Source organism: Diplotaxodon limnothrissa, linkage group LG7, assembly GCF_057381915.1.
Source record: "Diplotaxodon limnothrissa isolate DT_005_m linkage group LG7, D_limnothrissa_male_GT1.1, whole genome shotgun sequence".
Lineage (NCBI taxonomy): Eukaryota > Metazoa > Chordata > Actinopteri > Cichliformes > Cichlidae > Diplotaxodon > Diplotaxodon limnothrissa.
In genome coordinates, this window is record NC_140602.1 from 51,457,118 (window position 1) to 51,483,128 (window position 26,011).

General features: G+C 40.9%; 1 protein-coding gene across 1 annotated transcript; it reads right to left on the reverse strand.

The window, feature by feature from the left end:
• Positions 1 to 8,945: 8,945 nt before the first annotated feature.
• mtrex (Mtr4 exosome RNA helicase) lies at positions 8,946 to 26,000 on the reverse strand. Its single transcript, XM_085358378.1, has 27 exons — positions 25,892 to 26,000; positions 25,461 to 25,601; positions 23,566 to 23,632; positions 23,388 to 23,450; positions 23,185 to 23,297; positions 22,606 to 22,780; positions 22,388 to 22,478; positions 21,552 to 21,676; positions 21,318 to 21,416; positions 20,976 to 21,096; positions 20,761 to 20,892; positions 18,960 to 19,039; positions 18,509 to 18,619; positions 17,618 to 17,719; positions 15,692 to 15,817; positions 15,369 to 15,519; positions 14,982 to 15,154; positions 14,834 to 14,902; positions 14,639 to 14,764; positions 14,444 to 14,554; positions 14,169 to 14,357; positions 12,584 to 12,747; positions 11,942 to 12,047; positions 10,333 to 10,389; positions 10,083 to 10,245; positions 9,753 to 9,857; positions 8,946 to 9,415 (listed from the first exon to the last, which is right to left on the reverse strand). Exons 1-27 carry the CDS (start codon positions 25,990 to 25,992, stop codon positions 9,363 to 9,365), a joined length of 3,114 nt encoding a protein of 1,037 aa, XP_085214504.1. The 5' UTR covers positions 25,993 to 26,000; the 3' UTR covers positions 8,946 to 9,362.
• Between the last annotated feature and the right edge of the window lie 11 nt (positions 26,001 to 26,011).

The following is a 26,011-nucleotide window of genomic DNA, read 5'->3' on the forward strand; positions in this document are numbered from 1 at the left end:
GAGATGAGGTTTTCAAGCCTAAAAACACTGCACCAACTGTCAAGCATGGTGGAGGCAGCGTTATGCTGGTATTTGTAGTAATCTTTTATTTTGAGTCCTACTAGTTTTTGCTCCATTCTTGCTGATAGTAGTTTGCATTGTATTCCTGTTTCACTTTATCCTGCCTTCCCTGTGTTTCCCATGTTTAGTTAATGTTTTGCCACTCTCTGTGTTCCCTTAGTATGTTGCCCTCCTCTGTCAAGTTGCTTGTATTAATTTCATTAAGGTGATTGTGTTTTCTCTGTTTAATTATTACTTCCTGTTTTACTTTGAAATAATTTGTGCTCCTTGTGCTTTGCTTTTAGTTTTGCTTCCTTTGTCTAGTCTGCTCTGATTTGGTTCACCTGTGTCTTGTTCTCCACAGCGGTCTCCACTTCCCCTAATCACCCACCTGTGTGTGTATTAGCTGTGTCCCAAAACGTCGGCTGCATCCTTTGGAGGACCCGGCCTTCGCAGTCTACGTGGGCCGGGTCCTTCGAAGACTAAGAAGGCCGGAAGTGCGAGGCTGTAAAATGGGACAGTCTAGCCTTCAGATTTGCGTCACCGCTGTCTTGGTGGAGTTTAATAAACTCAGCCGTCTGCTCCTTGCTATCTAAAATATAACAGGAAACTGGCATAAATTCTTGACCGTCTCATACTTCTGTTTAAGCAGTTTTCTGTTTGACGTTTATTCAGCTGTGTAAAAATCCTGGAGGAACCCGATGGATTAATAAAGTTTTATTTAACTCATTCACTGCCATTGACGTCTATAGCCGTCAATTGCAGTGAATGAGTCAATGGGTTTAACTCATTCACTGCCAATGGCTGGCAGTGAATGAGTTAATCTAATAATCTAATAACTTTGATCTCAGCCAAACCGATTTACTCCGGAACAAATAAAACACCGATAAAAGCCAAACAATTACATTTTTAAGTTATCTGAGTGACTTATATATCATGTTTAACCTGAGAAGCGAAAGACAGTGGAGGTCTGAAAACGATGAAGCTGGAAGTCCGCTGCTCTCGTCAGGTCGAGTGACCTTTGAACCCCCCGGCTAGCTATCGAGCTGGTGGGTAACAGACGTCTCCGAAAACATCGGAGCACTTTTGCAAATATGCGATGTCTTGATAAACCAAGCAGATATTTGTAATTTACACAGCTACTTTCTCGTCTGAAAATATGTTAAAAGTTTATTTTGTGACCCAGAAAGATTAATAAGAGTAATTTTAAAACTTAGTAGCGGCCGCCATTGTTGGAAACTAAAATAGGCTGGGCCTCGCTATGAATTCTGGGATATGGTAGGCCACGAAGGACACACCCGACCCATCCTTCAAATTCGGGGAAATGAAGGACGCATTTGTCGTCGCATTTGAAGGAGTCGATGAATTGGGACAGCCTTCGTCGGCCTGGCTGTGACGTAAGCGGCCTTCAAATGCGGCCTCCGGAGGATGCAGCCGACGTTTTGGGAGACAGCTTATTTTCTTACGCAAGGTGTTGTCCTAGAAACAAATTGGTCACAAATGGTTTTTCGTTTATTTTATTTGTCAAAAACACAGATAAAGTTTCATAGCACTGTAAAGTCACTGAAGATAAAATATAATCCAAAACAAAAGCTCAACTTTTTGTTTTGCCTGTGACTCAAAAAGGCTTATACTGAAGGTGTGCTCCAGGTGTAACAAGTCATTCGCTTTGTGTATGATGTGTTCAGGGAATTCAATGCCTAGAAGTCACTGCAAGTATTTGTTCATGCATCATTACCCATAGTGTTTACTTTATGGGTCACCTTTATTAGTCATATTCATGTGAGCACAGACTCCCTCGATCAATGAAGCTCACTGACTTTTGGCAAATTAACTCTTAGTGCCGACTATTTATTAAATTTTTGTGAAAAATATTTTAATTCAAGCCTTTAAAAAAAACTTTAAACTCTCTAAAAGATGAACATTTCCTAAATCTCAGTTACAAATAGTGCAGCAGTCCTGCAGAGATTGACCAATTTTCTTATTAAAGTTAGCATCACATAGGGTGCCTTCGGAGGAAAGCACCCTATGGTCTGTTTGGGGTTAGCAGTAGGCCTCCGTGATGAATCCCCCTCTATATCTCCCTCCTTAACAGTAGCTGTTAATCTCCTTACTCAGCAACAGTTCTGCTCACATGATCACAGCTGTCGAAACCAAGGAAACAGAGGATTGGAAAAGCATCCCCATCCCTCGTAGTGGAAAAGTGTGTTGTAGGATCAGGCTATAGTGGTCTACCCACAAACAGCTATGACCGCAACAGAGCTGGTTTTTATAACGTGACTCATCACAGCAGAGCAAAATAACAGGAGCACAGTGTTTGAGCCCGTGTTGACATTTTGTGTGCAGCTATTTAAATTAAGGCTGTCTTTTCTGAGCAGGAAAGGGACTCTGTGGACACGGAGAAGAGTTTCGATGAGGTTTTACAAGGTGTCAACGCCAGGTTCAGAAAACTGCTTCCTCTGGCGTGTAGAAACAACATCTCTGCTTAACTGACACAGTTTGTTGTCCTCGTCCGAACGACAGCCCGCTTTCTCAAGACATTTCTCGTCATCTGGAACAAACAAGCACTGCATTTTTTAAGATCCTACGCAGCTACTCGGTTCGTTTCTTACAGATTTGAGTCATTTTAAAATGCTACAAACGCAATTAATCTTGGCATATGTGTGTTTAATGCTGGACAACGCAGAGAGGGGTTATTGTGGAACTGGCTCCAAGGAAACATCAAGCACTCAGGGACTGAGCAAGGCTCTCATGACTCTTTTGAGTTTTTGTGCTAAACACATTATAGTATTTGCTGTTGCCGCTGAGCCGTCTCTGTGTCCATCTCAGTCTATGTGGAAACTTAGTCACAGGTCTTTATTCATGAAACCATTCTGGGAAATGTTCCTTCTTATGAGGCTGTATTAATCATAACCTTGGGGCACCACAAAGTCTGACAGCTCAGTATTTACTTTTAAAATGTCAGGCGTCAGTGCCGGGGAGACTTATTTTACTTGTTTAATCATTAACAAATTTACTTTTAAAAAAGTCTAAAGCATGGGGGGAAAGTTCAAGTTAAGGCCTTTGCTTAACAGTTGTTGCACTGAGCGAAGTGCAGGAGGTGCCTGATGAGCTCAAAGGCACAACGTTGGCAAAGTTCAGCTCATTTGAACCTTGACCACTCCACACCATGATGAATGCTCACACAATTAGAAGACAAAAACAGAGCAATGCTGACTGCCAAACTCCTGCATCGAGCCATCAGGAGTAAAACGCTTTTTAATGGAAGCAGATTGCCATCCAATTAGTCATGTGGCTTGTTGATAGGTTAGATTTGTTAGCTGCCCTCCCATTGGCTCCACTGATGTGTTAAACTCTCATTTTAATTCAGGTAATGAGTAAAAGAGGAGCAGCTTTCGTTACTCCTTACTGCATGAAAGCATACCACAACCAAGATGGAGAAGAAATATAAGCTTTGTCATGGACTTAAAAAGGCCTTGAAGTTAGTAAAGGTTGAGATGCATCATGGATAAAATATAAGATTTGTTCTTGGAGTTTGCCCCACACCAGGGATTAATACTGTGTACATCTCAGCCTCGGTTGTTTCTATCTCGACTGATCTTTCAGTGTGATGCTACATTTCATGTCCGTAAATCAGAGGAATGCCCAAGGGTGAACAAAAGATCAGCGAGGTCAGCAGAATCATTAGGAACCATCCCCTGCAGACACAAAGATCCAAACAAAATTCACAGCTATGTAACCAGTCCATGCTGAAGCACTTGGCTGTGCAAACTTCATCAACCTCAGGCTCTGCCAACAGCAGGAAAAACATCTGCCATACTGCTCTGTGGCCAAAAACAATGGCCTTAACGCTGCGGGTCAGCCTCCCGAGCTAGATCAGTATCGAACTTATCTGTTTTTTGCTGCAATTGTGCTGTTTCCTTGACTCCAACATGGCCCTGTCACTCCACAAAAGCTGCCCAGAAAATGCGCAGTCACAAGTCACAGCAGGGTGGGAGAGGGGGGAACCCTGTCGTCAGGGTACAAGATTTTTTTTTTTTTTTTAAAAGGGGGGAATTAAAAGCAAAAAAGACAGAAGAAGGGGAAGGAGGGGGCTGGGTGGAAAAGAGAAAAACCAGAAGAGCTACGTGGCTCCGTGTCCTCATCACAACCCACCTACACACACAAACAGAGGAACCTGTGTATACACACACACTGGTTAGACAATATAGTTTTCATCTGTGTGCTAGTCAGAACCGGCCCCTATGAGCTTGTAAATGACAGACAGCAACAGAAAACTTTAATGATATATTTAAAAAACTGCAAATTTACATTTACCTCATATGTTATTTGATCTACATAGGGGTTTTTTTTTTCTGTAAAACATATTTGATATGTTAACCTGTAACTTTTTCTCCTTACTGCCGATGCTCGATCATTATCTTCCCATTTTTCAGGGAAAATCAGCTTTACCGAGAGAACTCTCAGAACACGAGCAACTTGTGAAAACGAGGAACTGTCTTTGGCACAGTGTCTCCATTTGTTTTGTGCAATACTGATAAATCATTGGCGATCTGCACGGGATTTCAGTGCTGGAAGAGCTCAGTGTGAAAACAAACCTTCTCATTTATAACAATGTCACCGGGCAGAAAAAACAAACTGAAATGGGGAAGGAAAAGATCTCCCACTTAAGATTTGATGAGCATGTTTGACTTGGAGCAGGTGGATGTGAGCCAAGCTCAGTCTGCTGCTGGACTGTCTCCAATCATGTGAGGATTTATTCTTATGAAGCAACTCCTCCACTTATCCACTGGACCAAACAGCAGCGCCAACGGTGAAGGCACAATAAGCCACACTGATGGTAATCGCTGGGTGAGGAGGATTAAATTACATTCCCTGCCAACGATTTAGCAATGTTGATTTATTTGCCTGATTTCATCTCCTTCCCCGACCTCCTCCCAGTCACTAAAACACATGATTTATGATGTTTCAGTGGGTAAGGACAATCTGTTTGTCATCTCCAGATTTAATCAACAATGAGCTCACTGACTGATCATTTGACCTTTATAGCTTTATACCTGACAGTTTCATTTGAGCTATTGCTCAAATGAAAGTACATAATCATTAACAAGAACTAAGATAAGCTCCTATTAAATGAATCACCAGTAATTATTACTTTGGGCAGTAATTGTGACCCAGAATGAATTCAGTATCGTTAGTTATGATTAAGCCTGTAGTTGTCTGTGAAACAGCTACAGGCACCAGCTGCTGATCACATCACAATTCTTAATGTCTAAGAAGATGAAATCGTGCCTGAGGCATCAATCCAGCGAGACCCATTCTGTGGAATCTAAAGGGCAAAGATTCAGCTGCTATTATAGTAGCTAGGCTCAGACGTGCACTCAATTGCCAGTTTACCAATCTAAAATTATCCACACTGATGAAAGTTAAAACAACAACAAATGTACGCCTGGCTGGGTGTAACACAACAATATATGAGACCACCAACACCCCCATAAAGTTGATTTATTACTGTTTTTAAACAGTTTTAAAAACTAAAGTGACATTTTATAGCCTTCGTGAGTATTAACAGAGGAACCTAACTCATTTAATAGCTGATAATAATGCAGATAAACCAAGAAATAAATGAATCATTCAGTCAACGTTAATATTGATTATTAACAGTATGTCATAAGGCAACTAGTAACTAGGCAGAGATGATATAAGCAGTTTTTAGAGGAAGAGCTCGCAGAAAATGCGTGGATAGATGTTTACGTGTGAAAAGAAACAACTGATGCGAAGTTTTCACTAGTTTTTATAAAAAGCTGAGTGATTTAACCCGAACAACCAAGAACTAAAGCTCTCAAAAAAAGACTATTACCATTTTAAGCTGAAAGACGGTGCTTTTTCACTCATTTTCAGTTTAGTCCTTGAAGCTGACCATTTTCAAAGAAATGTTTTTTGTTTGTATGTTAAGGCTCTTAACACTGGCCTATGAATAATTCAAACAAAAGTAAGATACAAACATCAAGGGAGGAACCAGTGTTGTGTTTACACATAAATGTATTACACAGGAACTCAACTGAAAACCAGAAGCAGCAAGTTTTATGGAGTGATGACTTCAAATTTGAAAATTCTGGTCAATCCGGAGGAGGTCAGGAGAGACAACATGAGTGCTTACTGCAGTCTGTAAAACACAGTGGAGGCTCTGCCAGTTTGGTTAGATTTTGATTCATCGTGCAATACTATCAGGAGAGCATCAGGCTGGAAACAACTGGCCTCATTAGATCTCAGGACTCAACATTAGCAGTGTGGGATCATCTTGACAGAGAGCAGAACAAAAGGCAGCCAAAAGCCAAAGAAGAGCTTTGAATGTCCTCCAAGAAGCCGCGAAAAATATTCCTGAAAACTTCTTAAAGAAATTACAGGAAAACTTACCTAAGAGAGTTCAGGATGGGTTGAAGAATGGAGATGATCATACCAAATATTGACTTTCACGTTCATAAAAATTGTGCAAACACTATTTTGCATTATATTTCCATTTGTGTTCGCATGTTTCAATAAATTGCTGCACCCATTTCCTATAAACTCTGAGATCAGCAGGTCTCAGTTCGCTTTTCAATCAACTCAGTAAGTGACTGTGTAAAAGACACGTTTACTGTTGTACAGTGGGGCAAAAAAGTATTTAGTCAGCCACCGATTGTGCAAGTTCCCCCACCTAAAATGATGACAGAGGTCAGTAATTTGCACCAGAGGTACACTTCAACTGTGAGAGACAGAATGTGAAAAAAAAAAATCCATGAATCCACATGGTAGGATTTGTAAAGAATTTATTCGTAAATCAGGGTGGAAAATAAGTATTTGGTCAATAACAAAAATACAACTCAATACTTTGTAACATAACCTTTGTTGGCAATAACAGAGGTCAAACGTTTACTATAGGTCTTTACCAGGTTTGCACACACAGTAGCTGGTATTTTGGCCCATTCCTCCATGCAGATCTTCTCGAGAGCAGTGATGTTTTGGGGCTGTCGCCGAGCAACATGGACTTTCAACTCCCGCCACAGATTTTCTATGGGGTTGAGGTCTGGAGACTGGCTAGGCCACTCCAGGACTTTCAAATGCTTCTTACGGAGCCACTCCTTTGTTGCCCGGGCGGTGTGTTTTGGATCATTGTCATGTTAGAAGACCCAGCCTCGTTTCATCTTCAAAGTTCTCACTGATGGAAGGAGGTTTTGGCTCAAAATCTCACGATACATGGCCCCATTCATTCTGTCCTTAACACGGATCAGTCGTCCTGTCCCCTTGGCAGAAAAACAGCCCCATAGCATGATGTTTCCACCCCCATGCTTCACAGTAGGTATGGTGTTCTTGGGATGCAACTCAGTATTCTTCTTCCTCCAAACACGACGAGTTGAGTTTATACCAAAAAGTTCTACTTTGGTTTTATCTGACCACATGACATTCTCCCAATCCTCTGCTGTATCATCCATGTGCTCTCTGGCAAACTTCAGACGGGCCTGGACATGCACTGGCTTCAGCAGCGGAACACGTCTGGCACTGCGGGATTTGATTCCCTGCCGTTGTAGTGTGTTACTGATGGTGACCTTTGTTACTTTGGTCCCAGCTCTCTGCAGGTCATTCACCAGGTCCCCCCGTGTGGTTCTGGGATCTTTGCTCACCGTTCTCATGATCATTTTGACCCCACGGGATGAGATCTTGCGTGGAGCCCCAGATCGAGGGAGATTATCAGTGGTCTTGTATGTCTTCCATTTTCTGATGATTGCTCCCACAGTTGATTTTTTCACACCAAGCTGCTTGCCTATTGTAGATTCACTCTTCCCAGTCTGGTGCAGGTCTACAATACTTTTCCTGGTGTCCTTCGAGAGCTCTTTGGTCTTGGCCATGGCGGAGTTTGGAGTCTGACTCTTTGAGGCTGTGGACAGGTGTCTTTTATACAGATGATGAGTTCAAACAGGTGCCATTCATACAGGTAACGAGTGGAGGACAGAAAAGTGTCTTACAGAAGACGTTACAGGTCTGTGAGAGCCAGAGATTTTCCATGTTTGAGGTGACCAAATACTTATTTTCCACCCTGATTTACGAATAAATTCTTTACAAATCCTACCATGTGAATTCATGGACTTTTTTTTCACATTCTGTCTCTCACAGTTGAAGTGTACCTCTGGTGCAAATTACTGACCTCTGTCATCATTTTAAGTGGGGGAACTTGCACAATCGGTGGCTGACTAAATACTTTTTTGCCCCACTGTAAATGTTTACTTTGACACGCAAAGCACAGCATACTGATGTTTATCAATGTTAAAGCTTCAGTTGCTTATTATTTTGCAGCTTCACTTCGTTTGTGTGGTAGTGGATTTGGAAGCGGGTTTTGAGCGCGTGAGCTGGGGTGTATCTGAATATCAAGAAACACCGCAACCTGCTGTTCAAACCAATGAACTTCCAGATGAATATTATAATGAAACATGTGATCCAATTCCAGCATATACACTTTATTAAAAACATCAGAAGCAGAGCCCCCCCCCCCTAAATTTAAGAGCCCGATGGTGGTTGAGTTAGATTGCTGGCTCAGTGCTCACACGCATGAACTGGTGGGGTGTTTGAATCTCATGTACGTTTTATGTAGCACCGCCACCTGCTGTTCAAACCAATAAACTACCAGATGAGGTTGAATACATATATAAATAAAAACATTCAAGTGAAGAAGTTTCTACCATGTTTGGTGAGAGCACTGCAGAGTAGGCTGTCAGTTCAGGTCCTGTGTTGCTTGGCTGGACAGCTACTGTTATTACAACCTTCTGTTTAATATCAGCATCAAGTGAATGGACAACAGTTTGCTTTTTATATATAATCTGTATGTAAACAAATACAGACGTTTATTGAAAACTGTCAAATATGTACACACATGTAAAAATACGGAAAAATAAAGTGGGTTATTAACATCGACACAGGTATTTGATGTATTATGTCATGAGCTCTCCTCAGATCAAAGCACAAAATAATTATCAGTCTAATTATGCACATTTTTGCCATTTAAGCAAAAACAAAACATGCATATTCAATGAACTGTGAAAACAGACCATATATGATGCGCACAGTGAGGACAATGATTGGGAAACCTCAGCAGGATGAAAGTGTTTATGGAAGTTGCTGTGATTGCACAGTTAGCATTCCCAAAGAGCTTTCAGCTGGAGCCAATGGAATAATCACCAATTTAAGTTCACTAAGGCATTACACATTTTTAAAAAAAGGGTAAATAACAAAGCACATGACTTCTATAGTGAAACAAACAACCACAAAAGAGCAGGGTTCACTAAAAGACACTATAAGTAGAGACTGGCAGCAAAGACGATGTCTCTCTTGATCTTTGTTATTCCTGCAGGGAGAGAAACACAATTCAAACTCTGTCACAACTTTTACATGAACAATTACAGAATCTAGTTTTGGCTTCTTCATAAAACGTAAATGGTTTGTTAAAAACATGCACTAAATGCATGCACTAAATACATGTACTAAATGCATGCACTAAATAAAGTTTATGATGCACAGGTGTACTATCAATGTAGTTTTAACAATACAAAAATAAATCTAACAAAAACCAACAAAAAACAGTGAAAAATGTCCAACTTTTTAAGGATTTGTCATGTTAGACTACATTTAGAAAGGGAGCTAATATTCATTCAAATGAAAAATTGGTGCAATGTGTTTCCTACCTTCAGCAAACTTATTCTCCAGCTCTGTGTTGCCGATGGCTTTAGATGCAGAGCACATTTGTCTCAGGACCTCCTCCAGACGACGCATGCAACGGATGATGCTCCCTAAACAGAAATCCAGAGTGTAGATACATGTGTTAGAAATCTTTGATTATATATCTATCTATCTATCTTTTTTTGAGAGTAAATGTGTTCACTTTGTATCAAATAACTCATCTGACCCACAAAATCTGCCTCAAATAGAAAATATTTCCTAATACTGGAGAAAGGAACCAATAAATTGTGATCTTAATAATTAAACACCTGCAGATTGTAAGAGAAGTAACAAACCTTCAAAGACGTCGGTCATTTTGCAGATTTGAGCAAACGTGGCCCCGTTGGCCCAGGCATAAACCACGTCCATTAGGTGGGGTTTAAATTGGTTCAGATAGCTCTCTTCGTCCACCTCCAGCTTGGCGTCTGCTGACACTTTGGCGATGCGCTTTGCACATTCCTGAACACAACAGAAACAGTGATGCTTTCATTTCTACTAAAGTTCACGCATTTAACAAGATACAGCTCCACTCTAATGCAGTCTCACCTGCATCTGTCTCAGCGGTGCAGCGAGCTGCTCAGTTAGTTTTGGCATCTCGCTGGCCTGGAGGAAAAAAAACACAACATCTAAATAATTAGTACAAGTACCATATAAATGTTAATGTTATTAAATCATAATACAGCATAACTCCTGCACGCATGTCTAAGTTTTTCAGAAAATACAGGAGGAATACAAGGAGGAAAGACATCAGTAATTATCTTAGCGAAGCATCAAATAAATTTGTGGAGGTTTATGAGGAAATTCCCAAACAATCTGAAGTCCATCCTTCTACAGTGAGGAAGATTATTCATTATCAAATGGAAAGACAGTTGCCAGGTGGGCATCCAAGCTAAATTCATAGCAAGGTCAGAATATGCAATGATCAGGGAAACTGCAAAAAATCCAAGAGCTGCATCTCACTCTATGGGAGTGTTGGCATGTTAAAGGCCCAAATTTCATGATAATTAAATTAGAAAAAGAATGAACAAGTATGCTTGTATGGAAGGACTACAAGGAGAAAGTGACTTCCCTTAGGAAGAACATGGCAGCATGGATAAGGTTTGCAAAGTTGCACAAAACAAAATGACTCATCAAGGAACCAAAGCATATCAGCAGCTCATATCACCTCTCACTAACTGGCAGGAGCGTAATGGAGGGGTCATGACTTTGCCTAATTTTACAGCCACTGTACCTGGGCACTTTGTAGTCATTGAATCAAGCACGATCTCCACTGTATATCGAAGTATCCTAGAATCAAATGTAAGTCTCCGTCTCACAACAATTTGAGATACTAATGTTATTTTCATCAGAAAGCTTAGGGCCTCCTAGGCTGCCGGTATCACTTTTATAAGCAGCCACATCTGCTCTTTAAATATTTATTGTGGTCTGGATTTTTATTTTTCAATACAGCAGTATTGAAGTCAGGTGGTATTTATACATATTCTAGTGTGCTATTTTGCATTCGAGCAGCTGTTTGGTCTGCAGATGCAAACTAATATTAACATGCACTTGATCTCAGTGAATATCTGTTTGGTGGCTCCTCTGAGAAGCTAATGTGCAGGATTAGAGGTATGTTCACGTCTGCAAGTTATCGAGAAGGTGATGAACTTGGCTCAATAAGTAACAAATGTACAATTTATTTTCAGGTGTTCTTCCGACCAACGCTGAAGTCCTTTAAAAACATGCTAATTGGCTAAAGTCCCCATCATCAACAGCTAAAATAGCAGCAGGTCGTCTTTAAAGACAACAGCTGTGCACTCACATGCGCACCGGATTTATTGGAAACATGACAGCTGCTTGTCATTATTCGCTGTGTAAACATTTGAAGCTGGCTAATAAGAGACAGTCCGATATGGGATTGAGGTCAGAATTTTCCCGTTCACAGGACTGAGCTAATGAGAAACCAATGAAAGTCTGTTTAAACATGTGCTGATGCTGGATCAACCTATTTTGAGAGTTTGGTGTTTGCTTTGACTGTAAAGCAGGAGAAGAAGCCAAGAATGTGAAAGCAGCTCGAACTTACAGGAATGGGAATAAGGTGTTTATTTTAGTGTTCGGGAAAAGATGAATCTTTGTACATCGAGTGAGTGATGCATTTGTGTTCGTTTGTCCCTACGTTTTCCTGGAAGACAAAGCAGGACAGCAGGGCGGTGGCTTGCTCAACTGTCAGATCATTGAAGAGACCGTTGAACATCATCTCAGTCAGCAGGAGCTCGTCGGCACTGGAGATATTTATACAGAAACTTAATTATATAATGACTTTGCTTCAATATCTTGATCTTTTCAAAACAGCAGCTATAAAAGAAATGTGAGGTGGAACACGGAGTAAGAATCTGCTTTTTTATGCTAAATATCTAATTGTAAGACATCAAAACAACAGCTAGGAATAGGAACTTTAGGTAACTCACGTAACCCCAGTTCTCAGGGTAGCATGAGTGAGATGCCCTTTTTGCTGGGGTGAAGTGAGAAAAACTGCTTATCTTTAAAAAAAAAAAAAAAAAAAAATGGCCACATAGTAGTGCAAGCTTCATAAGGTTGGGTGGCTGTCCAACGTGGTCGTTTCAATCATCAGCCAATCAGGATTGTTGTAATGGAATAAGGCTTTTAAGGAATACGCAAGCAGGTGCATCCCATGCTGAGGCATCTCACTCATGCTGCTGTGAGAGCCGGGGTTACACAAGTAACCTGAAGTTTTCAGGTTCATTTACATTTTCTTCACTGTCCCAGCTTTGTGTGTGTGTGCCCCGCCCTCCCCTACCTGCTAATTTCACAGGCGACCCGCCCTTTCATCTCAATGACGTCAGAGGGACTGGCAAAGCCAAGTCTTCGAAGAACTCTCTTTCTGCACTTCAGCTGGTCCATCTGCAAGATGGTTCGCGCTTTTTTGAGGTCTCGCTTGGCTGTTCGAACATCTGCTGCGATCTGAAACACACACAGTTATGTTATGCAAATTTCTTCATTTTTAACTTGTTGAACTTTGATTTCAGGGTTTCTTAAAGTCTCAAAAAGCTGTGTGATAGGTTCCAGTTTAGCACATCAGAAAACTTCAAGCAACTTTAGCTGTCAGAGTGATGAAGAGGAATGTGAAAGACAATTGCATCAGATGTTCATGTGCATGCTTATCTCATACCAACTATTTAATTTATCCACTTCAACCTCTTCTACTGTGTTTAACACACACACACACAAAGACTTCACCAGCACTGCTCATCGATCAAAGACAGAAGCAAAGACTTCTCTGTAATGGCGACTGGATGTGTTGGTAAAGATAAGTGACATCACAGGAACACTTAAAGCTAAAGCTAAGACTTTTTAGTGCTTGTGCATCTGTAAGATGTGCTGAGTTCAGCCAGTGCTACCTGTTTGGCTAAACAAATAATATAAATGAGACATCAGAAATGGTAGCATCTGTAAAAACCAATAAAAAGATGAACCTGAGGATTAGCAGCAGTTTTGTTTCATTTTGGTGTTCAAAGAAAGCAAAATTAAATTTACTGGACCTCTGAATGTAGGAATAACATTCACAAGCGGTCATTTTTCCTGTTTGCCTGTATGTACATATTTGACCACAACTGAACAGAAAAATCCAATAAAAAGAAATCAAGTCTCATCTAACAAAAGGTACTTTTTGTAGATAAACAGGAAAGTTCAAACATTGAGAAATTAGAGTGTTTAGCTGTTATTTGTTATAGTAACCTGTTGTGGTATAGACAATACACCCCAATATCAATCAAAGCTACCAATAAATAACCCTAACCAAAAGTGATGTTTTGTTCCAACACAAAGGTGATAGACAACTAAATACTTTGTTAGTACCTTGTTGCGATATACGGCCCCACAGGGTAGTAACAAAGTGTTCAACAGTGTAAGAACCTTTGAATTCACTGAAACAGTGCTCAGAGTCGCTTCCAGAGAAGCCATGATCAAAACCATTACCAAGTCAGAGAAAAAGCAAAGAACAACAGGTTATAAATAAAAATGGCAAACTGGAGACCAATACCCACACTCATTAACTCAGTCCTAGCCTTCAGGCAGCTAATTCTCACACTCTTTATTTTCACACTCTTGATCAGCGGTGTGATGAGGCAACTGGTTAAAACCAGCCACATAGTTGTTCCCGACCGCATAGCATTACTCACGCTTACTAGTTTACAGCTGACACAGTGGATACCCCAGTGACAGTGATGTTTACTTACGCAAACATCACTTACCAGGCAAACACAAATGCAAATCATGCCACTACAAGCTAGGTTAGCCCAGTTTGCCACCATTTAGTTATGCTCTCATAAGGCCTGACAATTAGCAGGACATCCCATTGCTTGAAATTTGACAAAGTTTCTCACCAGAGCTTTCTTCTCACAGAGAGAATAGACAGATTCCAAGTTGGGGTCACTGTGCAGGGAATGGGTGTACATGCGGTGCTCAAAGGCCTCAATCTTCTGAATAACTTTCTTTAATGCAGGGTCTTTGATGCCCATGTCATCTATGGGGTCAAGCAGAGGAACACCATCTGGAAAACGTTTCTGCACCTCCTGTGGACAAAATGATTGGAGGGAAAAAAATGTAAATGATTCACACTAATATCTTCAACACCTTGAGAAATGGCTCTACTTTGTACCTGTATGGACTTGAGCATGAGCTGTCTGTTGTCGTAGGGCCTCAGGTCTTTGGGGATGTAAAGACGAACTGAGCTGACAGAAGTGAGGAGATGGAGCATCACTGGAACCACCTGGGCAGAAAAAGGTGATTTTAATTATGGCGCTCCCATTTGTGTATATGAAGTTATGTGTGTTCTTGCGATTGCTCCACCCACCTGCATCTCTCCAGTCTCCCCTGGAGCGGCAGGTTTAGCAGCTTCAGTTGCAGCATCTTTCACACTGTCCTTACTACAGTGGACCAAAACCTCCACGACATACAGCGGCTCTGAGTCTGTAGTCGTCTAAATGGGAAATGTGTGTTAGTCATAGCCACGGGACCTTGGATTCATCTACAGGTGCCACTAACTTACCTTAACATTAGTCTTCTTGCAAAAGTTTACAACCACTCCCCAGCCAAAGTCAGCATCCTCATTTTTTACCTGACAGATGAAAATACAGACTTGTTAAATGATGTGAAAATCTTCCATTATTACTGCTGGTCTAAGCGTAAAGCAGTACCTTGACAAGTCGCCCAGGCTGTAAGAAGGGCAAGCAGTATTTGGGTTTGTGGATGAACTCCTGGATTTCTTTACTCAGTTTGGCCAGCTGCTGTCTGATTTTAAAGTAAGTGACCACACTCTCTTCATTGGGAATCTCAATGGTGTGGTACTGCTCCTCCAACTTCTTAATTTCTGCACAAAAACAGTCATTTTAGATTCATCTTAGAACTAGATCACACGTAATTCATACCAGACAACTGAAGATGACACTGTAAACAGTCATCATACTACAAATATACATATACATGCTATTGAAGTCCGTGATTGCTATTTGTGTTCATATTTGTATGTCTGTCAGTTACTACCCAAGTGTGTAGTGTGAACAAGTGCATACAGAAATGCTTACTCTCCACTACACCAGGCAAAGCCCTGTAGTGTTGGAACTGGTAGAAAGACTTCTCCAGCATGTATTCTGGGTTGATCTCCTCCACACGCAGCAGGTTGAGCACCATGTTGTAGGTTAAGTGGAAGGCACTGTTCAAAGGATCTGCAGAGCCCTGCACAGCAGGATTAAAATGGTTAAAATGATTAAAATGTCAGCGATTCCTGACAAAGAACAACTTAAGAATCACTTTTAAAACTTTGGATTCAGTGGTTAAAATAATGCTAGGGACTAAAAAACCTGAAAGTGATGGTAAAAAGCATTTGCAGCAGCCTGGTTAACAGTACCTTGAGTAGCTGTTTACCCACAGCTGGGCTCATCTTCTCATCCACCATGAAAATAACAATCCCTCTGTCGTCCATTCCTCTCCTCCCAGCACGCCCAGACATCTGGATATACTCACCTGATGTTATCTAGACAAGGTGGGAAGATAAATTATATTATAGAACGTCTATGTACATGTGAAATATATGTACGACTGAGAAACTGGTTAAAACAGCATAAATGAAGGTGGTAAAAACAAAACACTGAACATCTGCACATTTATTCAATTACTGCCTAGGCAATTATCTGCATTGCTATGAATCTACATCACTCATCTACTGTTCATTGAATCACACATGGCACTGACTAAGCTCCACATTTTTACCTCTCTTTGCAAAAAAAAACCAAACAAGAGTATAAATGATCAGATCTTCATTTCACACATTCTTGAGAGCAGCTCTTGAGTTGGAAGAGAGTTTTTTGAAGAATGAAGGTGAAGTGTGAGTGCCTGTGTGGAGTTTTGGCACCATCAGAGGCAACAGATGTTTCTGATGAACCTCTTGGAGGGCAGTTTCACTCTCTCTCGCTTAGAGCTGGGCGATATATTGAGTTTTTAAAACATATCGATATATTTTTATACGAGATATAAGATGTGACAATATCCTTTATATCGATATAGTCTATGTTACGTTATAATTATAGTTGTGGAGCCGCAAGTTTGCCTCTCTTTCGTCCACTTTTGTCTCTACGCAACGTTACTCCGCCTCGCCTTCACTGAAGACAACTCACCCTCCTCCCCCATCGCTTCACGTGCAGGCAGCGACAAGACGGACACGGCAAATCTCCGTTAACGAGTTACTGCGCATCGCCCCATGCGTGGGGCTGGACGGCGTCAACGTGCTAACGAGCTAACAGCGCTAACCCTAAAATCCTTTCATTCTCTCAAAAGTTGATAGCGCGCCTTATGTATGAATTCTGGTTGTGCTTGATGGCCGCGAACCGATTTTATGTGGTACACGGCGCTCAGCAATCTGTCAAAATGTTTGAGTACGACTTTGGTAAACTACGGAGCTGCACCGCTTGATAGGTTGTCGGCGCATTACGGCTACCGAGGAGCTTCGCGGAGTGATACGTACTGTGCATCAACGTAATATTACCGTATTGTGTGTGTATAAGGACCATAAATGGCACCTGTAAGAGACGTGGTTATGAAGCGGATTTCAAACTCCAGGCTGTCAGTCACACAGCAAAACTTGGGAACAGAGCAGCTGTAAAATCTGTCTGTCTTTGTTATTACGCTCAGCGTCTTTTAGTTTATATTTTGACTGCACAATTGTGAGCTCTTTGTTTAGCACAAAAACAACCTTGTTTTCTTTTATTTATGGAGCATGATTATTTAATGAATGCTCATAATTTAATTTTGAGTAATTTTTCATGTACATCTGTGCTGTATGTTAATAAAAGTGCCTGTGTGACATCTGGGACACAGCTTTGACTAAGACCTCTCTTTTTGTTCTTACTTTATGGCTTAAAAAAAATATCGAGATATATATCTTATATCGCCATCCAGCTAAAAAAATATCGAGATATGAATTTTGGGTCATATCGCCCAGCCCTACTCTCGCTCATTCTCTTTAATCCCTAGAGCACCCCCTTGTAAACAATATGTGGCTATTTATGTGCCAATACAAGCTGCAACGCTTGAAGACCTTATAAAGGCTTCAGAGCAACATGCTACATAACAACTGCACACTTGACAGAGCAGCTTTAAAGCACAATTTATGGCGAGCTCTGCATTTTACTGGCCTCAAACAGAAGCCATAGACAGACAGATATCTTTCTGGAAGTGCAACTTTTCCAAACATCCATACTAATACTGCTGCTGAGAAAATTCTGTATTAAAGACATAAAAGAGGGGGAGACCATTGTGTTTGACTGCGTGAACTTACAAAGCGGTGATTCTTGCCATCAAACTTGCGTGCACTGGTGAAGAGCACAGTGCGAGCTGGCATGTTGATGCCCATGGCGAATGTCTCTGTGGCAAACAAGGCCTGCAATGGAAATAAGGAGCATTAAGCTCATCTCAATATTTACATTTTATCACTTACAAATAGACACTGATCCTCGAGGACTAATAAACATGTTCAAAGTGTTCCTCATAAAACATTTGGAAAGCCATTTTCTTTCAAGTGCAAAAAGATTGGAGCCGCCAAGAACAGCCGATCAGGCATAAATCTTAAAAAACAATCAAACAAAAAGAAAAACCAACACAAAAGAAGGATTTCCCGTAAAGTTTGGAAACTTGTCACAAACCATTTCTATTGGTTTGTGACAAGTTTCCAGTCTGCATTGACTAAATCTTAAAGTTGTGATAAAAAGCCTTTAATAATTACCTGACTTGTGTCTAAGTCTGGATTACAACACGCTGAAACATCTGCTTCTCCAGATGTAAGAGTATTTCTAATTATGTTCTTTTATTTGCCTCCATTTTAGCACATTTTCTTCATTTCACAGTGTTACTGCCATAACAACCAGAAATGACCAACAGCTAAAGTGTAACTCTGTAGTTAAAAGTAAAAAGACTGAAGACAAGACTGAAGATAGGCACACATTATCATGAACTGGACGACTGGTTACTTTAAAGATTAGTTTTAATTACACTTGAACAGACTCTCTCAAGGATTCCATGTCAACATATTCATCAAATCCATTAATATGACTATGTACTAAACTTTTGCGCAAATTAAGTATTTCCCCTAAACGTCTGTTACAAACACACTTTTGAAATTTTCAGTCCTGCAGAGACAGACAAATCTCATTAAAGTTAGAATCACCAGTACCTTGAGGAGGCCTTCAGAAAAGAGGATCTCTATGGTCTCTTTCAGGATGGGCAGTAGGCCTCCATGATGGATCCCTATCCCCCTCTTTAACAGTGGCAGCACATGCTCGACCTGAAGAACACAAACAAGCTCATTACTGTTGAACTTCTCTCTCAGTGACCGTTTTGATCACAGCTGACGAAACCAAAACCAACATAACCCTTGTAATGGAAAAGTGTGTGGTAGGGTTGTGCTTTGCCGTTGCTCGTGTTGTACCCAATAACAGCTACTAACGCTGTTACTGGGTACAGGACTGATTTTAACAGGACTCATCACAGGAGGAAACAGTGAAGCTTTTTGCTAAGATTTTACAAGGTGTTAAGATCAGGTTCAAAAACCATGTTTAAATAAATAAATAAACCCTTGACAAGCTCAGAGAAAGCTGAGTGTGAGAGCATGTAGAAACACTTACCTGAGGCAGTTTCTTGTCCTCATCTGATAGACAGTCCACTGCATTGTTGAAAACCTCCTCCACCAGACGTTTCTCATCATCTGTAACAAAGAAAGGAGTCAAGTTTGAGTGATTTTAAAATATTATTCAACACATAATTAATCCTGGGAAATGTGGGGTTAACGTGGACCAATGGAGATAGGGGGTTTTGGGGAATTGCCTACAGAGAAACATCAACCACTCAGGAATTGTGCAAGTCTCTGTTGACTTTGGAGTTTTTGTGCCAAACACATTATAGTATTTGCTGTTGCTGGTGGGCGGTCTCTGTCCATCTCAGTCCATGTGGACTGGCCCTTATTCATGGAACCACTTCAAGTCCAATAATTACATTTGTAAGGGGATTTTGCTGTAGCTAAAAGCATAAACAAATAAAATACTGAAAACTTCTTTCTTGCAAGTCTTGCAACATCAAAGGTGTTGACAACTTTATCTCCTTTTTCTGACGTCAGACTGTGTGCTGTGTTACTGTTTGTAGGCCTCTGGTTGGCCAGCATTTCTAGATGATCAGAGTTATATCACCACCTGTTGCTTCGGCATCAACAGCATGCCAAAAATGTTTTGCATTTTCATGTGGAGAGATATTTTTCAAAACAAACATGGAAAAAAACTCATTTTAAATAAGACCTGTATATATGTGGATATACCCTTTTTCTCCGATCTACTGAAATTATCTCAGTATCTACAATTTTTCTTAAGAAAAACAAAAATCAAAAGCTTTACTGAAACCACAAGAACACAAGAAACTTGTGAAAATGAGGAACTGTCTTTGGCACAGTGTCTCCATTTGTTTTGTGCAATACTGATAAATGTTTGGCGATCTGCACTGGATTTCAGTGCTGGAACAGCTCAGTGTGAAAACAAACCTTCTCATTTACAATAATGTCACTGGGCAGAAAAAACAAACTGAAATGGGGAAGGAAAAGATCTCCCACTTAAGATTTGACGAGCATGTTTGACTTGGAGCAGGTGGATGTGAGCCAAGCTCAGTCTGCTGCTGGACTGTCTCCAATCATGCGGAGATTTATTCTTATGAAGCAACTCCTCCACTTATCCACTGGACCAAACAGCAGCACCAACGGTGAAGGCACAATAAGCTACACTGATGGCACTCACTGGGTGAGGAGGATAAAATTACATTCCCTGCCAACAATTTAGCAATGTTGATTTATTTGCCAAATCTCATCTTCTTCCCCCGCTCTCTGAACAGTTTGTCACAAAAACAGGTGGTGTTGATGTTTCAGTTGGCAAAGAAAATCCATTTGCCATCTCAAAAATCTGCTCACTGACTGGTCTTGTGACCTGACACCTCATAAGTGACAAATGCAGTGAAGCTATTGGTCAAAAAAAGCAACATCACTGTATAATAATATTCTCATGATCAAATTATAAAAAGTCAATCATTTCTATTCTTATTAGAGGAAAAAATAAGCTTTTAATCTGTAATATTCAGAACTTGACTGACAAAGAGTCTGACCTCACCTCATTCAGCACACAGAGCTACAAGCCAAATGCCAGAAACACATCCTTTGATATTAATCTATCAGCTTAGGTGTCAGCAGTAAACTTTCAATTATTCACACATTGCACTTATCAAACAGCACGTTTGCAAAGACCTTCTCAAAGTCTATCGGTGCTTTCATGACTGCAAACAACTTAACTTGACTGACTATACTGCTACTCTCACCAGAGACATGGCCGCACGCTTTCGTGGGGAAAATACTGACACACACACACAGATTAGAGTTTCCAGGAATGCACATACCTCTGTTAAAGTCCAGTTTAGCCACCTGCAGAGCGTAGGCCTCACACTCTTTCTTACTGAAGCTGAAAATAATCACTGGCTGGAAGTTCCTCTCCATGATCATCTTCACTATCTTGAACACGCTTGATGGGCCTGATTAAAGTACAAAGACATGCAATCTTATATGAATTACTGAATCAAAGATTTTTACATTAAAATCCAGCAAACCCACACACCTTTAGTGCCTCCTTTCCTTCCTTTTGGATCCCACTTGGCACCTCCGCTGCTGCCCCCAGAATCCCCAGCATCTCTCAGCACCTGCATAGCTGTGTTGAAATTGTCCTCTCTGAATTCTCCCTGGAGAAAAATACAAACACAAAAAAACGTCCTGAATTATACATTACCTTATAGCAGCTGTTTCTAATTGGTGCATCCAGATTTAGAATACACAAATTGTTATTTTAGCCCCACTTGTGTAAAGCAGAATTATCAGTGAAGGAGATGAAGCCGAGTCCAAAGAGTTATTCATTCATTTCTTCTGAAAAGCCCTAATGAGTGTTGTTTCCACGTGTCCTTACATTTTCATCAACAACCAGGTGGAGTCCATCACCCCCTGCTGGAAAGATATAGTGTTGCAGTGGAGTGGGGCGGTAGTCTGTGTAGACCACATGGCATGGCTACAGGAGACATTAGAAAAGCATAAATCAATAAACAAGAAAAACTACCCTAAGTCACTCATTTAAACTGTCACCTTCTCACTTAGGGACATTATAAGAACTTTAATTATACTATGAGGCAGTACAACATCCCACCTGCTTGTGTAAGTGACAAATCCACTCAGCAAACTGTTTGGCATTGGGGATGGTGGCTGACAGGAAAACATAATGCACATTATCGGGAAGAAGAATGATGGTCTCCTCCCAAACCACGCCACGCTCTGAAATACACAGACCAGTGAGACGTGTTACCAACCAAAAGCCATCATGTGACATTTTTTTAACCACAGGGTTAAAATAAACTTTAATTCAACTGAGCCTTAAGTGCTGCTGTTGAGAAATCAGTAAATGAAAAGTCGACAAAGAAGGTATAAACACTGATTTTTCATGCAATTGTTTTACTTTGCTTCCATTTTCATTCACGGCCTCAACTGCACCAGACTGCAGGAAATAAATCGCTAGAAAACATGTTAACGTGTTTACTTTCCTGCGTTTTCTCTATTTCAAATATATATATTTAATTTGACAACATGCCATGTGCAATTTTTTTTCAACAGCGTATTAGTAATCTTAGAACATATATTGTATGGACAATTGAAAGCTGCGGGTCCACACCTAATCTTTGAATTCAGACATTTCTGGTGTTACTGCAGGTGTGTAAAATCATTCCTAAAGCCATGCAGTCTGCCTTTGTAGAAATAAAATGAAAGGGTTGTTCTAAAGGGCTCACTGAATTTGAATGTGATGCTGTAATAGAATGCTAATGTTGCAGCGAGTCACTGTGTGAGGGATCCAAGTCAAGTATCCATCCATAACTTACTCATGAATTCTGTTTGTACCCAGGAGAAAATCTATTTGATTCTTGGATGTTCAAAACACACTGATCTGTAATTTTACAGATCGTCTGCATCACTTTTCTATTTTATACCCACCCGTGTCTCTCATGTAATGGATCTCATCGAAGATGACCCACGCCACTTCCCTCATGATCTCAGAGCCTCGGTACAGCATGCTCCTCAGAATCTGGGAGAGAAGAAGTTTATCATTGACCGACCTCTGGATTGAGCAGCATCAAAAAACACTCTTCAATAAGGATATAACTAGCAAATGTAATAATGTCTCAACTCCACACAAAATTGTTTTTTTTTACCTCTGTTGTCATGACGAGGCAAGAGGCAGTGGGGTTGATGGTGACGTCACCTGTCATCAGTCCTACATCTTGAAACTCTTCGTACATCTCTCTGTACTTCTGGTTGGAGAGAGCCTTGATGGGGCTGGTGAAGATCACTCTCTGCTTCTCCCTGAGAGCCAGCGCAATGGCATATCTGCAGAAAGATATCAGAGAAAGCCATTAAAAAATGTTTTTAAAGAACTATGAACACCTACTGAGCACAATTGCTGACCAGTCTTCATGTTTTAGTTCATATTAAATGAAAAATGTTTAGAATACCTGTTTTGTTTTGGTTCAGTGTTATGACCAATCAGTGGGCTATAAGGGTTCATAATATCTCTCAGTGCTGCTTTCCAGCGTGTCAGTACATTTACCAAGAAGGCACTGATACAGCACAACAGTGAGTATCATCTCTAGTCTCTATAAACTGTTAATGGTCAGCATCACATTTTCTGTAGTTTGAGTTTAAATTCTAAGCTGTATTTTAGCCAAATATAATCAACTGGAATGAGGAAAAATGTGATCGCTCAGTATAAATTGTTTACTGATGACACTTACTCAGCACAAACAGTCTTCCCTGCAGAGGTGTGTGCAGACACAAGCACAGACTGGTTGTTGTCAATACATAATATGGCCTCCCGCTGGAAGGGATCGAGAACGAAAGGGTACTCCTGCAAGACGAGTAAGATGTATCAGAACAAAAGGAAAGCAATCCCACGGTAATGTCAGTTCGTGAAAACTCAGACTAAGGCCCCTTATACCTTGGCTGCTTTTCCCACTCGTGGTTTCAGAGGTTTATATTCCTCACTGGCAGGAAGAGCAACCTGTCAGGGAAGTACAGAAATGGCAACAGTTATCATCACTATTTTTTCTGCTTGTTTATTTAAAAATGAATAAAATTCTTAAAAAACCAAACAAAAAACAACAGATTTTCTTTACCTCATGTGAACATCCTTCCACTGTTTCCACTTGCTCCACCTTCACCTGAGGCATAAATTCTGCAAGACTGAAAAAAGAAAGAAGAAATAGAACAAACTCTGATGTGAATGAACTCACATAATCAAAATGTTTATCAGAGGGAAAGTGTGATTCGTGTGGAAAACGACACTCAAGCCTGACATTAACTGGCATAATGTGAGCTTATAACCAGCTCTTGTTGTTTAGCTGGGTCCTGTCAGCTGTCCGGAGACAGGAAGGTTCTATGTCTAATATGCTGACAATAACTGTGATGATATCAGGAATAATAAGCATAATTATGCACATTTTCATGTGTTAGAGCGCGCTCTTCGGAGCGCAGGTGAGGAGGAAGAGGATGACATTTTATCCAGTTGCAGGTTGCATTCTCTTTCCTTCACATTTTCACTTCATTGGTGTAGAGGAGACCTTCTCAGAGAACATCTGAAATAACATTTTGATGATGACACCTCCTATATTTCTAATTAGAATATGACAATCATATGTAAGCCCTGTGATAGACTGGTGATATGTGCAAGGGGTAACCCACATCTCTTCACCCTGTACACCTCTGACTTCTGCTACAACTCTGAATTATGCCACATTCAGAAGTTTGCAGACGACACAGCCATCATGGGGTGTATCTGGGATGATCAGGAAGAGGAGTACAGAAGTCTGGTGAGGAACTTTGTCGCATGGAGTCACACAAACCACCTGCAACTCAACACCTCAAAGACTAAGGAACTGGTTGTGGACTTCGGGAGGTCTAGAGCAGGTCCACTGCCGGTTCAGATAGAGGGGGAGGAGGTGGAGGTGGTCAACAAGTACAAGTACAAGTACCTCGGGCTGTGGGTGGACAATAAACTGGACTGGTCATGCAACACAGAGCACCTGTATAAAAAAGCCCAAAGCCGACTGTACTTCCTCAGGAGGCTGAGGTCTTTTAACATCTGCAGGAAGCTCCTGAGGATGTTTTACCAGTCGGTGGTTGCTGGAGTACTTTTCTATGCTGTGGTGTGCTGGGGGAGCAGCACAGCAAAGAAGGACTCATCCAGGCTGGAAAAACTGATCAGGAGGGCTAGCTCTGTGGTCGGCATGAAGCTGGACACTCTGGTGACAGTGGCAGAGAAAAGGACACTAAAGAAACTGATGGACATTATGGACAATGCCAGGCATCCTCTGCACACGGCCATTAACAACCAGAAGAGTCTGTTCAGTGACAGGTTGCTTCTCCCAAAGACAAGAACTAACAGACTTAAAAACTCCTTTGTCCCACACGCCATCAGACTGTTTAACTCCTCTCTGGAGGGGAGAGGGAGGGGAAACAGGAGGACAAAGGAGGGGGGAACAACTAAGCTGTAGTGCCTCTTCACCTCACTGTGCAATACCTTTTGTGCAATACTTTTGTAAATAGTCAACAGTGCAATAGACCTCAATACTTGAAATGTGCAATTCACTTGTATTTTTATTCCTATTTATTCTATTTATCCCCTTCGTATATTTTATTTATATTGTCTCTGTGTATATATATATGTGTGTGTGTGTGTGTGTGTGTGTGTGTGTGTGTGTATATATATATATAATATTCTGTAACTCTGTAACTTCTGTCGGTGCTGTGCTTTTTTGGAAATCGAATTTCCCAGAGGAACCCACCCGAGGGATTAATAAAGTTCTATCTAATCTAATCTAATCTCATGCTATGAGACCTGGGATAAGCTGCTCGATGATAAATGCGTGGATAAACATTCACAAGCAGGGATAATTTTAATATTTCTAATAATATGAAGCTGGTTTTACATCACTTTTTTTATGCTGCTGAGCATTTTAATAACTGTGTCCACTAACACCCTGCATGAACACAACAAAGCTTCCCTTCTTACTTCAGTTCATTCGCCGAAACTGCCTCATGTCGAGGTTTCTTCACAAACACCACTTCCTCTCCACCATCACTGTCTGCCTCTCTCTTGACTCGGGCAGACGGACCGACATCTCTGTCTGTTTCATTTTTGGCTGCAGCTTTCCTATAGAGAGCAGAAACACACGAGCTGTTAGCCAACATGCACGATTCACCAATGAAGGGCGCACAAACACTTAGCTACAAACTCGTGTTCAAGAGAAATGGGCTCAGAGTTATATATGCCATAATATTGTTAACTTTAAGCCCAATAAGCCTTTTTTTGTCCGGTGTTTCTTTAACGAACCAATGGCTGTTACTATGACTGGCACGAGCACCCATGGCACTACCGTCCTCGCGGAGAAAAAAACTTTCCAAAACAAACACAAAATTTTTCTCCAGAAAATACATATTTACCCCGGTTCTGCCGCCACACTCGACGGTACTTTTTTATTTGTGGTATTTTGTTGTTCATCGTCAAACACGCTGAACAAACCGTCTCCAAAGGTGTCAGCCATGTTTGTTAGGGGCACACTT

What these genes read in the sequence shown, in the direction of transcription:
- mtrex (XM_085358378.1), bottom strand. Translation starts at nt 25,992, where the DNA reads ATGGCTGACACCTTTGGAGACGGTTTGTTCAGCGTGTTTGACGATGAA. An exon ending in GCAAGAAGACTAATGTTAAG is followed by an intron (nt 14,765 to 14,833) that starts GTAAGTTAGTGG and finishes TTTCCCATTTAG; the next exon opens with ACGACTACAGACTCAGAGCC. An exon ending in TCATGCTCAAGTCCATACAG is followed by an intron (nt 14,358 to 14,443) that starts GTACAAAGTAGA and finishes TTTTGTCCACAG; the next exon opens with GAGGTGCAGAAACGTTTTCC.